Source organism: Ranitomeya variabilis, chromosome 5 (assembly GCF_051348905.1).
Source record: "Ranitomeya variabilis isolate aRanVar5 chromosome 5, aRanVar5.hap1, whole genome shotgun sequence".
NCBI lineage: Eukaryota > Metazoa > Chordata > Amphibia > Anura > Dendrobatidae > Ranitomeya > Ranitomeya variabilis.
In genome coordinates, this window is record NC_135236.1 from 440,523,598 (window position 1) to 440,537,709 (window position 14,112).

At 38.4% G+C, this 14,112-nt stretch overlaps 1 protein-coding gene across 2 annotated transcripts in view; it reads right to left on the reverse strand.

Moving 5' to 3' along the window:
• Positions 1–9,911: 9,911 nt before the first annotated feature.
• Positions 9,912–14,112, reverse strand: part of PAWR (pro-apoptotic WT1 regulator) — a 152,558-nt gene continuing 148,357 nt past the window's right edge. For both annotated transcript variants that reach the window (XM_077265365.1, XM_077265364.1), the window contains exon 7: positions 9,912–13,534. In XM_077265365.1, the coding sequence (XP_077121480.1) occupies positions 13,448–13,534 (87 nt within the window). In that variant the 3' untranslated portion in view covers positions 9,912–13,447. The remainder of the gene's footprint in view (positions 13,535–14,112) is intronic.

The following is a 14,112-nucleotide window of genomic DNA, read 5'->3' on the forward strand; positions in this document are numbered from 1 at the left end:
CTTGGGGCAACTTCCGAGACAGGTAAGCTACGGCCTCTACTCCCCCTCTCTTCTTTAGCCACACCCACCATGGGCAGGTTAGACACTGTCGGCAGTCAAATTTTCACTCTCTTTCTCAGAAGCCACGCCCATGAAGGGCAAAGTCACCACTGTCGTTATTTACTTCAGGGACACTCACGGCCATCTTTGCGGTCACCATCTTGGGCACCAAAAGCACTTTAGTCAAACTCATGTTTTTTGTTAAGTCCTTTGTATCAGTCACATCCAATAAAGTGGCAGTTTCAGTCTCTTTTCTCCCCACAATTTCCTCTCCTGGCAAGGTGTCAGCAGATACAACAAAGACACTTTTCATTTCCAGGACATATGGATTCACAGTTTTAGTCACATCCATATTGTCTGCCACTTGCAGAGCATCACTGCTTCTCTCCTTTGCAGCTTCAATCACATTGACTTCACTTGCTGCTTTCAGCACATCATTCTCTTTTCTCACAGCATTCCCACACTGCACGATTTCGGCATCCTGCTGATTGCGCCAAGTGTAAGGGTAGGGCAGGGTGGTAGTCGTGGCTGAGGTAAATGAGTCTTGCACACCCTGACCTCCCCTCACATACGCTCCTTGACTCTCAGTCAGCATACCTGCAGCTCCTTTTCCCTTGGGGCTTCCTATAAAGATCTGCACGTTTTCCTCAGTCGAAGCAGAATAATCAGAGTCACAGTCCAGTTGAACGCTTGAACAACGAACTTTACTTGAAAGAGGCACATAACGGTTCTTTTCAGCATTTACAGCAGGCTTTACAATAGTTTCTTCTCAGTCCCTGTCTCCTCTTTCCTTGTCAGCATTTACATCAGGCTTTGCATTACACAGCTTCTCCTCTTTCTCTGTCTTTCCTTCATCTTTACTAAGCCTGCTTCCGGAACGGACCATGCTTACCGGTCCTCCAGCGTCCTCTGTGCCATCTTTAGTAGGGATTCCTCTAAACCATTTTGCCCTGGTCCCAAGTATATCCATCCACTTAGCAAGCTGCCACATATTTAGATTGTGAGCCCCATCGGGGACAGTAATAATAATGTGTGCAAAAACTGTAAAAAGCTGTGGAATATGTTAGCGCTATATAAAAATAAAGATTATTATTATTTTTTCTGAGTGACCTGTCCGTACTGCTTAGTTTTTTTTCTAGCAACCTACAGCCGAAGTCCCACTTATACTGCGCTGTCAGTGACCCTTTCAATGACTTCCTTCTTTCTCACATAGCCTTCCTGGCCCTGATGCTGCCTGACTCGATCTTGGGCTGGTGCAGAGCTGACTTCCCTGACAGGGCGCTCCTGCCCAACTGATTCAAATTTCCAGATGTTTCCCAGATTAACTGCAGTTTGCTCCTCCCACTTAACTATTGACAATGACAAGATGAATAACTTTGCACCACATCTAGTGGCCAAACTAGGGTACTACGCTTTCCCTACAACTATAACTGTAATCATACATAGCAACAGGTGCAATAAATATGCACAACATGAATTATTTACAATAACATAACAAGGAAGGCAAATATTCATATTTAAGGACACCTCCTTGTGCCCCTTACAGAACCTCTTTCCACTCATTCTGACCTCTGTCCTGGCATTGTTTGAATTTTTAGAAGCAAGCACAAACACATGTCTTTTTTTAGATGCTCTGACCCAATCTTATATCTGTATGGGTTATAGACTAATAAACACAATATACTTATATCTTCTGACCCCTTGTTGATGTCAGTGGGCTTTGCATATCTATACCATAGCACAGAATATTGGAAATTACATTGAAACCTTGTGAGCAACCTTCATACAAAATCAGTTTTGTTGGGCAATAAGAACCGAAGATAACTAGGCCTGGCATCATAATTGCAGCATGATTTTATAGTGGACCTACTTTTCAGAAGATGTCCTGGGATCCCAGCCGGTATAAGAACCACTCTTGTGACTCCTGAAAATATTTTTGTTGAACTTTATACACTGCTCAAAAAAATAAAGAGAACACTTAAACAACAGAACATAACTCCAAGTAAATCAAACTTTTGTGAAATCAAACTGTCCACTTAGGAAGCAACACTGACTGACAATCACTTTCACATGCTGTTGTGCAAATGGAATAGACAACAGATGGAAATTATTGACAATTATTAAGACACACTCAATAAAGAAGTGGTTCTGCAGGTGGGGACCACAGACCACATCTCAGTACCAATGCTTTCTGGCTGATGTTTTGGTCACTTTTGAATGTTGGTTGTGCTTTCACACTCGTGGTAGCATGAGATGGATTCTACAACCCACACAAGTGGCTCAGGTAGTGCAGCTTATCCAGGATGGCACATCAATGCGAGCTGTGGCAAGGTTTGCTGTGTCTGTCAACGTAGTCTCCAGAGGCTGGAGGCGCTAGCAGGAGACAGGCCAGTACACCAGGAGATATGGAGGGGGCCATAGGAGGGCAACAACCCAGCAGCAGAACCGCTATCTCCACCTTTGTGCAAAGAGGCACAGGAGGAGCACTGCCAGAGCCCTGCAAAATGACCACCAGCAGGCCACAAATGTGCATGTGTCTGCACAAATGGTTAGAAACCGACTCTATGAGGATGGTCTGAGTGCCTGACGTCCACAGATGGGGGTTGTGCTCACAGCCCAACACCATGCAGGATGCTTGGCATTTGCCACAGAACACCAGGATTGGCAAATTTGCCACTGGCGCCCTGTGCTCTTCACAGATGAAAGCAGGTTCACACAGAGAACGTGACAGAGTCTGGAGATGTCATGGAGAGCGATCTGCTGCCAGCAACATCCTTTAGCATGACCGGTTTGGCAGTGGGTCAGTAATGGTGTGGGGTGGCATTTCTTTGGAGGGCTGCACAGCCCTCCATGTGATTGCCAGAGGTAGCCTGACTGCCATTAGGTACTGAGATGAGATCTTCAGACCCCTTGTGATACCACATGCTGGTGCGGTTGGTCCTGGGTTCCTCCTAATGTAGGACAATGCCAGACCTCATGTGGCTGGAGTGTGTCAGCAGTTCCTGCAAGATGAAGGCACTGAAGCTATGGACTGGCCTGCCCGTTCCCCAGACCTGAATCCGATTTAACACATCTGGGACATCATGTCTCGCTCCATCCACCGTCACGTTGCACCACAGACTGTCCAGGAGTTGGCAGATGGTTTATAGTCCAGGTCCAGGTCTGGGAGGAGATTCCTCAGGAGACCATTCGCCACCTCATCAGGAGCATGCCCAGGCGTTGTACAGTAGGGAGGTCATACAAGCATGTGTAGACCACACACAACACTGAGCATCTTTTCCTTGTCATGAGGCATTTCCACTGAAGTTGAATCAGCCCGTAATTTGATTTTCCACTTTGATTTTGAATATCATTCCAAATCCAGACCTCCATGGGATATTCATCTTGATTTACATTGATAATTGTTATGTTTTATTGGGCTGAACACATTCCACTGTGTAATGAATAAAAATTTGCAACTGGAATATTTCATTCAGAGATATCTAGGATGTGGTATTTTAGTGTCCCCTTTATTTTTTTGAGCAGTGTATATTATCCAACAAGGCTGTTAAGAAAACACTTGCACAAAATAAAATATGATAAATGTTGAATTAGTTAAAAATCAAAGATAGAGTCTGCAGCTGTTAAAGAGATTTCTGGGCATTGCTTTAAACTTGTGGGAAAGTGTGACATCAGGAATCCTAACAGCTTGTAATATTTCACAGCTTGATCCATTGTCATGTGACCACTCACATTCGATTTGGACACTTGCAGTCATATGCCGGCCATCTTCTCTTCTCTGAATGAAACACTGAGAAGTGGAAGAGAAGACGGTCAGCACATGATCACAAGTATGCAGATCACATATTAGCAGTCAAATGATGATTGTCAAAAAAGCTCATTCTAAGCAGTGTATATATTATACACAATTTGGATCCCCGATGTTACACTCTCAGCATGTTTAATACAATATTCTGATTTACTATAAAGTGTAATTGAAATGCAATGTATATATTAGGGTTGCTTCACATCTGTGCTCATTTTTTCATCTTTCCATTTGATTATAGGAACGGAAAAATAACACTAGTGCTGGATTCATTACATAATTAACACCAACAGCACCCAGGGACTGAAATGGGGTACATGGAAAGTTACATGGAAGATATCCAACCACTGCAAAAAAACTGGCTGGGGATCTTATCTTCTACACAGGTGTTTCAATCTGGGAAACGGTCAATGGTCTCCTCTGTGCCTCGCACCTTGCCAGGATTATTCGGTTAGCTGAACTGGTGATCTGATGTGATCCTTTTTTGTCCTTTTGCTTATGTTTACACATGGAAAGTTGTACAAGTCCACTATACACCAAGCTTTATTTTTACACGTAAAACCAAAAATCCTTGTGATGTAGACAAACAGCTCACAGTGGAGATAGGAGACTGAATTCAATCACCGGAACATAATAACCAGGATAAGAGTTAAAGTTTGGTTTAAGGGTAAGAATAAAAAAAAAAATCAAACCTCATAGAGATAGTGTCCATATTTTATTGAAGTGTGACAGGAAAACATTGTACATGCACTAACTACATTGTGTACATTACTCTGTATACAAGAAATGAAGGTTCATGACTGTGAAACTGTGAAATGTAGAAAAGACAAATGGAATAGCTACAGTTACAAAGAAGTTATCGCAAATTTGATATATAAATTTATACATATTTCTGAATACAATTCTTTCCCATCCTGGATTACACACTTAGGAAATGACTCATAAAACAATTTACAGGCCTACGAAGACTTTCCCTATAGAAAAATGTGAAACAAATGCTGACTCGATGTCTCAACCTGTTTGAGAGGAAAGTACCTAAATGCCCCATTAGGAAAATTATGGCATTTGTTTGAAGTCGAAAATGTCACCATGTTTAGATAACAACAGAGTGTAGTTTATCAATTTAATTGACCAACAGTACAAAAATACTGACCTGAAAAAAAGTAAAGATGATGTAAGCCAGTAGATAGACAAATATTTAGAATTGAGAGTCCTCAGTGGTTGATACCTTTTAATGGCTAACTGAAAAGATGGTAACAAATTGCAAGCTTTCGAGACTACACAGGTCCCTTCAATCAGGCATTGACTAATACCAATTCTGAAGAATAAAATTTATGCACAATACAGCCTATAAATAATGCCATAGATAAGACAGGTGACGCGAAGAAGAACTACCATTATGTAAGAGTGAATTAAGGAATTTGCTCCTCAGACCATGTGGGGGCATCACAACATAGAACCAGACCCCAATCAGGGGACAATAAAACATTCACACTCCTTATCTGTGAACTGTTCCAATATTTATGGACACAACTGTTTATCACTCTCACATAATGGCAGTTCTGCTTCACGTCACCTGTCTTATCTATGCCATTATTTCTGGGCATTATTGTGCATAAATATGTGATTCTTCAGAATTTGTATTAGTCTATGCCTGATGAAGGGACCTGCAAGCTGCAATTTGTTACCATCTTTTCAGTTAGCCATTATAAGGTATCAACCATTGAGGACTCTCAATTCTAAATATTTGACCTGAAAAATGCGTCCAACTATAAATTAGGTGACAACTTTCAGCATTACCAGAGGCCGGTTAACAAGAAAGGAAAAAATTAAGTTATACCACTCTTGCATCCAAAGTGTAGGCATCTAACTCTGTAGCTGCCCTTTTTATTTTTGTTAAAAAAAGATTTTCCATTGTAGAAATTCATTTCATATTGATTCCATGTTGGTCAGATATCTGACAGCAGTAACCCCTACTAATATTGAGGCTTCTTCAAAGGTTTTCTCTGCACAGAATTAGTCCAGTCCACATATATTGCAAGGAATGACAAGAACCTTTTCATTAATTTATAGGAACATGAATGAAGCTCTCTTCCCTTTCATAATCTGCGAGGGTCTTGCCCCCTATTAGCAATGTAATTCCATGCATTGCAAGGATTTACAGGAACCCTCTATTAATTTGAAGAAAATGCAGAAGAAATCTCACTCTTCATTTCCATGATCTGGGAAGATCCCAGAAGTCTTGCCCCTATTAGAATTCCATTCATACAAGAAGAAATTGGGGTGACCACATACTAAAATATAAAAGCAGCTCTGTCCAGTTTGTTACAATGTGTTCAGTTTAGGGATATATATGATTTGTGCTCAAAGTCTTATATTTCAGGTCTTTATATTCTTACAACTCCATGAGTTCTGCTTACCCCAGTGAAATAAAAAAATTAACAGCAGTTTCTTACAAAATAGCTGACAATCTCGGTGGGTAGGTAGAAGAAGCAAGACTCACAGATTATCTCTTGGAATCCTAACAGTTTTTAAAGACGTTTTATAATGACTTTTCTGGAAATATTTTGTACAGGGAAGCTGGGCCATCATAACAATCTAACCACAGTAAGATCTGCCCCAATCTAACCAATATATTTCAGCATCAAGACAAAACAGGTTATTTGACAGATGGACTTAAAAGGGGTTGTTCACTACACACACATCCCCTTCCCAATTAGTATATTCTCACATGTACAATAAAAACAGCCTGTAGTCACCTCCGATGCCAGTGGCACTCCAGCAAAATTGATGCCAGGTCTCCTGTGACACTCATGACATTGTTATGTCACGTGAGCCCTGCAGCCAACTAGCAACTGTTAATGGGCTGCTTCAATCTCACTTCATTTAGACAAAACTCACACCCTGGGGAAGAGAAAAAACAACAGTGGCTCTTGCTTCCTCCGGATGTCAGTTTTGCTGAAAGGGAGTGAGAGTGAAGATTCTCATTAATGGTTACGGATTGACTGCAAAGCTCATGACATAATGTCATGCAAACCCAAGTTCAGGAGGTGAGTATAGGCTTTTGTTTTGTTTTTTAGTAATGAGCAACCCCTTTAAGAGGGCTGGATTTAATGACAACTTAAAATACTGATGGAACGGCCTGAAATACAAAGATAATAGTCTTATAGGTTATTCTTTAAGAAAAATCCTGTGGCTTCCGAAAACCTGTAGCCACATATGAAACAAAATGGACAGATGGTGGACATCTAGAGTCTTTAGTGTGGGGCAGTAAAAGATTTTAACTAGTTGACATCCATTATTCAACATACAGTAGGTCTATTTCCTTACAACTCTTTAGATCCTGCTACAAGGTTCTTTATATAGCCAGATCAGTATGGAGCAGAGTCTCTGGAAGTTTACGTCTGACCTCTATGTGTATTTTGTCAAGGTGGAATCTTAAATGTTGAAAATAAGCTGAATGGACATTATACATTAATACCATCTAAATCACAAAGCCATTTCCTTGCTCTGACAATTTAGAGAATGGGGCTGCATAGTAAAACAGCAAAAGAAACTTGAAGTAAAGAAGTGAAAGTGTGAACAAAATTTTTACTATTTTGAATTTTAAAGTTAACATTAACATATACTGTATATAAATCATAATATGTTTTATTCAATTACCAATCCAATCACGGATTACTACAATCATATAACTACAAGCTTTTTTATGTGACGGGATGGGATCACTTTCCTGCCGCAGCCCAAGCAGATCTCTACATGCAAAGCTCAGATCAACAGCCCTATAATTACGAATACGTCTATAAAAACAACTGCCATTAACACAGCTTAACCTCTGAGGATCAGTTGCATATTATGGTTGTTCGGGGAAATAGAGTTAAGAAGAACTGCCATAAAAATAAACCAGTATGACTTTTATTGGAAACATCTTTTTGTGATCCCAATGGTGAAAAGCTCCAGATTTCTAGGGCAGGGGTCCCCAACCTGTTGCTTGGGAGGTAATTATGGTTTGTAGGCCTGTGATGTGAGGCTCGCGACTTTAGAGCTAACAGAATAATGTTCATAAAAGACCAGAAAAATAATTAACGTTCACATCTTTAAGGTTTGTAAAAAAGATAATTAGATAATACAAACAAGCTATGTTTTGCCATTTCATACTTTAAACAATGGGATATTTCTTTTCATTGGTTTCTCATTAGATGTAACTTCAAATCTCAGACAGACAGAAGAGTCTGGGACTATAAGCTGATGATGACCTTTGACACACTCAGTGCAGTAATGAATGTGTTGCATGGATTTATGTCTTTTTACATCAATTAAGGAATTTGCTCCTCAGACCATGTGGGGGCATCATAACATAGAACCAGACCTCAATCAGAGGACAATAAAACATTCACACTCCTTATCTATGAACTGTTCTAATATTTATGGACATAGCGGTTTATCACTCACAATGTTAGTTCTGCTTCATGTCACCTGTCTTATCTATGACATTATTTCTGTGCTCTGTTGTGCATAAATATGTGATTCTTCAGATTTTGTATTAGTCTATGCCTGAGGACGGGACCGGAATAGTCCCGAAAGCTTGCAATTTGTTACCATCTTTTCAGATAGCCATTAAAAGATATCACTGAGGACTCTCAATTCTAAATATTTTTCATTACATTTAAACACTTTAATAAATGCACATATTTGCAAAATAGTTGTAAGGGGATTTTATAAAAAAGAAAAAAAAAAATTGGTGCCTTTTCTTAAATACGTATTCTTCACTGACCCTTGCAAGAGGGTATGATGGTTTGTCTTAGGCTGCATGCCCACGATCAGGAACAGTAGAGTTTTGTACGCAGTGCTCCATCCAAAAAGCTACGTTATACATTAGAAGCACAGTGGATGGGATATAGAAATCCCATGCTCACTGTGCTTCTATTTACTGCTGCGTAAACTTACCCACAATGCGGGTTTGCTAGCCACGGCATGTCGGTTTCTGTAGTGGAGATGCTAGCCACTGCAGATTTTGACCAATAGAATGTCATTACATGTGATAAATCCGCATGTACTATCAACTGCGGTAACTAGAAAACAGCGTTTTGCAGCAAAAATAAACTGCGTTCAAAATGCAGTATAGCATTCCTGATAGTGGGCACATAGCCTTATAGAAGGGGGAATCATGCATCTAAAAGTAACATGCATGTTACAGTTCAGTGGTGGGTCATTTAAAGAGAACATTTCTCTAAATTTTTTATGTTGAGCTGGAAACACAATGTAATATTGGCTGCAGAGCAAAATAAGCCATTTTTGTTTAGATTTTTATATTCTGTCTCTGCATTGTGTATTACGAGTTAATGAGCTATCTTTTGATAAATCCAAGAGGGTGTTATCACATAGTAAATCACACAAGGAGAAGTACACTCAGTCACTAGTGAAAAGTATCTATTAACACACATTGGGACTTAACTAAAAGTCACTCATTAGGTGTCAATACTTTGAATGCTGATATCTCTGCAAAAGAGGTGAAATAATACTAAAATAAGTTTTAGAGCTCTCTGCAGCCACTATTACATTGTTTGTCCAGATCAACGTGAAACATTTGATGAAAGGTCCTCTGTAATTATACTGTACATCGTAATCAATAGTGATCTAAACAAGTATCCAAAATAAAACGTTACTATGTGAAGTGAAAACTATGAACTAAAGAGTTTAGAAAACAATATAAAATAAATGTACATGTGATCATTTGTCAATGATTCAGTGTTCGGTGTAGAACAAATGAAGATCACATGACTCCATTAAATAAAGTGCTTCTCCTCATTGTACAAAACATAAGGTTTTCGCGAACACAGCAGCAATTTTCAGTTGTACGTGGTGATTTTGGGAACAATTATCTGAACACTCCAGCTGAGATAAAGGAAAAATGAACGCTTGGTATATGTTTGGCCATGAAATGTGCCAATATATGTGGAATCAAACAGATTATGTGGTTCAACTAGAAGCAGAAAGTCACCATATTTTCCAAACCTCAATGTTGGCATTTACTCTCAGAAATGACTAATTTTTTCCACTTCCATTTCTCATTATAGAGAAGAAGATTCTTTATTACAGTATTTGATTACAATGTCTCCTTCAGAAATTCAATTGACAGGCTTTATTTTTTTCCCATTTGAACAGATATCGGAATATTTTTTTCTCAAACTATTATTATAACACATAAACCTTATATTGCTTCAATAAAAAAATAATTTAAAGGGGATTTTCATCCTGATTCACTTACACAACAATTCAACCCCCTACATGGCTGAAAATAATAGATACTCACAGATGAAAGTAATTCTGTACTAACATAAGGAATATTGCAATTTCCACATTGCTATATTCAGTATGCACCAATATATTGATGGAATTCCGATACATTTCTTTTAGGTGTATTTGTGAAAGGGCCGAATGTGAATATTTAATTTATTATTTGAATTCTTTCAGAGTAGTGGTCTCTAGGCATAGTCAAGTATCTGCTTAATATATAGACTTTTACTCCAGCTTCTAGAGTTTCCTTTAATATAGGTGAGTGCATGTAGACATGCTTCATTAAGAAATGTAAACTTGCAGTGAATGCTGGGAGATTTCAGGCATGAAGTCTGAAGAATTGTGAAAAAAAAGCTCTCTGAGACAATAAAGGCTGTGATCCTTTACGTAGATTATATGGATTTTCTTTACATTAAAGTAAAGAAAAAAAAATTTTTCTCATCAGCCACAATCGTTTCTTCGTGAACCAAGATGTATCTGGTCTTCAGTCGTGGGAAAAAAAAACCTGTTTCCAGATGACAAATCTTTTGTTGGATTGTCTAAAGCATTAAGCATGTGAAAAATAAGTGAATCAGCTTGTCCTTCACTATATGCACAACATATATTAGGGTACTTGCACATTGCGTTCTGGCAACCATTTGATGGCCCCATCGGGGTTTACGTCCGAACCCATAAGCACCAACAGAGCCATAGACTGTAATGGTGTAGGCAGAGCAAGTGTGCGCTCTGACGTGCATCATTTTCAGGAGTGTACTCTTACCGGAGGTGGACACGTAGTGGACTGCTGGCACATTTGCAGTTAATGGCCCCATTGGTGCATACGTCCAGACCCCCCACAAAACGGGGCAACCGAACAAGTTCCGGAACGCAATCTGAAAGCACCCTTAGAATGCAAGATAAGGATGCCATAGATAGAAGTAGGTTATTTTTGGACATCCATTAAACTAACAATTGTTATGCTGACATGGCCATATATTTTAGGTTTATATTGGCTATTACAGTTGTACAAACTGCCCATATTAATTCAATGACTCCAAGCAAAGGACGAACCATCGTGCTGGAACTAACGATTATCAAATGGAAATTTTAAACACAGCAGACTTCTTTCCGCACAGTAAATTTGTGTCATCGTTCAGCTCAAAAGGTCTATAAAATTGCTCAAATTTACTTGACCAATGATTGTTATAGTTGAAATTATCCACTTTGATCAACTTTAGACTAATGTATATTACGAAGGTAGGTAGATACAGTCACAATTAGTGACAAATTCTACAAAGAAAGTCAGATGGAGCCCAAACCACTGACTTTACAATTTATTAAATGCTTCATTAATGTATACAACAAAAACACTCTGTAAAATATGTGAAGTACAATTTAAAGTAAGATTTCTCTATAGACTACCCCCTTAAATCTACTTTCAACTGGCTTTAAGAATGCCGGTTTTTCATGACTTTGTAGCTACACCAATCTTTAGGTCCTTGGGAAAATATTTGGAAATCTTCAGGTATCAGTACACCTGCTGATGACTTGATGATCTGGATAATATACATTTTCAGGATCATTCTCAATATTCCACTAATCCGGGAGAATATAATTTACAGACTTTACATTTATCTAAATCTATACATTGTGTTATCATTACACAAAGACAACCCAAAATACTGTACATCAAAAAAGTCATGAAGCATTTAAAGTTTTATATTCTCCTTACATTTTTTACATAATTGTTGCAACAGACATAGTTTACCATAAAATTTGTATATGTTCTTATAATACCTCATATAAAATACTAAGCCATTGCTGAAAAAATTACCCTGTACAAGATCACCCAGAAACAATATTTTAGATCAGATCTATATTACAAGTGCTACTAATTTGGACAAGACAGGTAGCAAAATAATGAACATGTACAATAACACAAAAATACATATGCTTTCAAATTAAAACATTTGTTACTAGATACATTTACAAACTGCAGCAACGTTCTTTCATGATTTCCTAAAAGTCTTGTACTGAGGGACAAATACACTTAAGTTATCATCTGGAGTGAATTTATAAAGTAGACAGAAATAAATCAAAATGTATCATCTACGGTATGTTTAAGTATGATGCACATATTTCTTGCTGCTATAAACCGAGGTCTGAGAGATGACATAGTAAGGAAGTATAGTGGTATACACAAGCATATCCAAAAAGCACGACTATGGGCTCGCCGTATACACAGACCTCATTACGCATAGCGTGGCTACAGACACAGATGTATAGAAAGTGTATGGCTCCTGGACAGCACAGCAGTGAAAAATGTTCAAAATGTATGTGTTTAAAAACAAAGAACAATAACCTATAATAGGTTGGTTATTGCCCAGAAAATAATAGCCTTAGAGCTCCTGTAAACATCCATGGCATATGTTTAATAGTGGGCTATTCTCCTAGGCATATTAGAATACTTCAAGAGTTTTCATATAGTTTAGTGTTATTAGAATGTAAAAGTAATACCCGAAGAACAGAACAGGTTCTTGTAAACAAATCTTACTTCAATGTGAACTGTAATTACTCATTCTTTCCATGCATACTTTCCCACAATCTAGCAGGGCTTTGCTGTCCAGTAGTGATGATGTAGAGATAAGACTAGTACTCTATACCATACAGTGAGGACCAAGTATCTAAGCGCCAATCGCAGCCCCTCGCAGTACTGGATTATCAGAACGTGGATGGAGTTGGTGAAATAGGAGAAAAAAAAACCTAGAGATTGTACATGTAAAGATTAGGACTCTTCAGACATGAGACATTCCTTTCCAGTGACTAGGTTTGCATTCCTCTTCCTTCACCCTTTGTCCTCGGGGAATTTCTCTAGACATTGTGGGTGGGGCAATTCAGTCTGGCCATTGTACTTTCTTTGGGCACAATTAACTTAGGTGCATTTAACAAGACATACATATTTCAAGAGCAGCCTATCCTATCATTGGGTGAAAAAATTGTAAAAGTTTATCTGCCCAGGCACAAAAAAAAAAATAAACTTGATCTACCAACTGATCATTTCCATAACAGAGCAAAATTATAGCTGTCTACAAGAAATATAAACCTTAAAAAGCTGGTGCAATTTGTTACCTTCAAGAACACAGTCGGTATTAATAATAAATATACAATTCTACTATTTTAACAAATTTTGAAAATAATTTTGGGCACATCCCTTCATCGAAGAGGTTGCATTAAGGTCCCCTAAACCAATTTCCACTACGCTACTACCCCCTCACATCTCAAGAAAAATCAGTAGTGTGTTTCTACAGAAAATTGTCAATCTGTCTTCTATCTTGTCAGCTGGCCAACCACTTTCAGAAGGGTCTTATTTTCCTGCTTTAGCTGTTTATTTTCATCTTCTATATCATCCAAATCCTTAGGAAAAAAGTGAAAAATTATAGTCAGTAAATTTATGTCATTTTGGAAAAACTGCATTAGACAGGCCAGCCTGATAAATACCTACTGCAAACAATCTAAAAATCAAAAATAATAAAGAGAGAGGGATAAATGGTTAAAATGATAATGTTAAATTAATACATTGTATAACAGATATACACAGGAGATTACAAGCAAAAATAATATACATGCATTGAGAAATGTACCTAAAAGCCCATCTCTAATATTTTATATTTCACAACCTAACTCTAGGCTTTATATTTTTCCAGTGGGTCTCAAGAAGAGATTCCACAGACCACTACTGGGAGTCAGTCCTGATATTGGCATACACATGTCCATACAAAACCTATGTAGTACACACGAAGAAAAAAGTATCACTCCCAGAGATGCACACCACGTATAAGAATAAGAGACATGATACTGGAAAAGCACAAGATTTTATTGAAACACTACATTAAACATAATTAAAAACAGGGTGAACCGGCAAGTAAGAAGGACTAGGGCCAATACAGCCCCACGCGTATCGCCCTCTCAAGTAGGGCTTCGTCAGGGGAAGT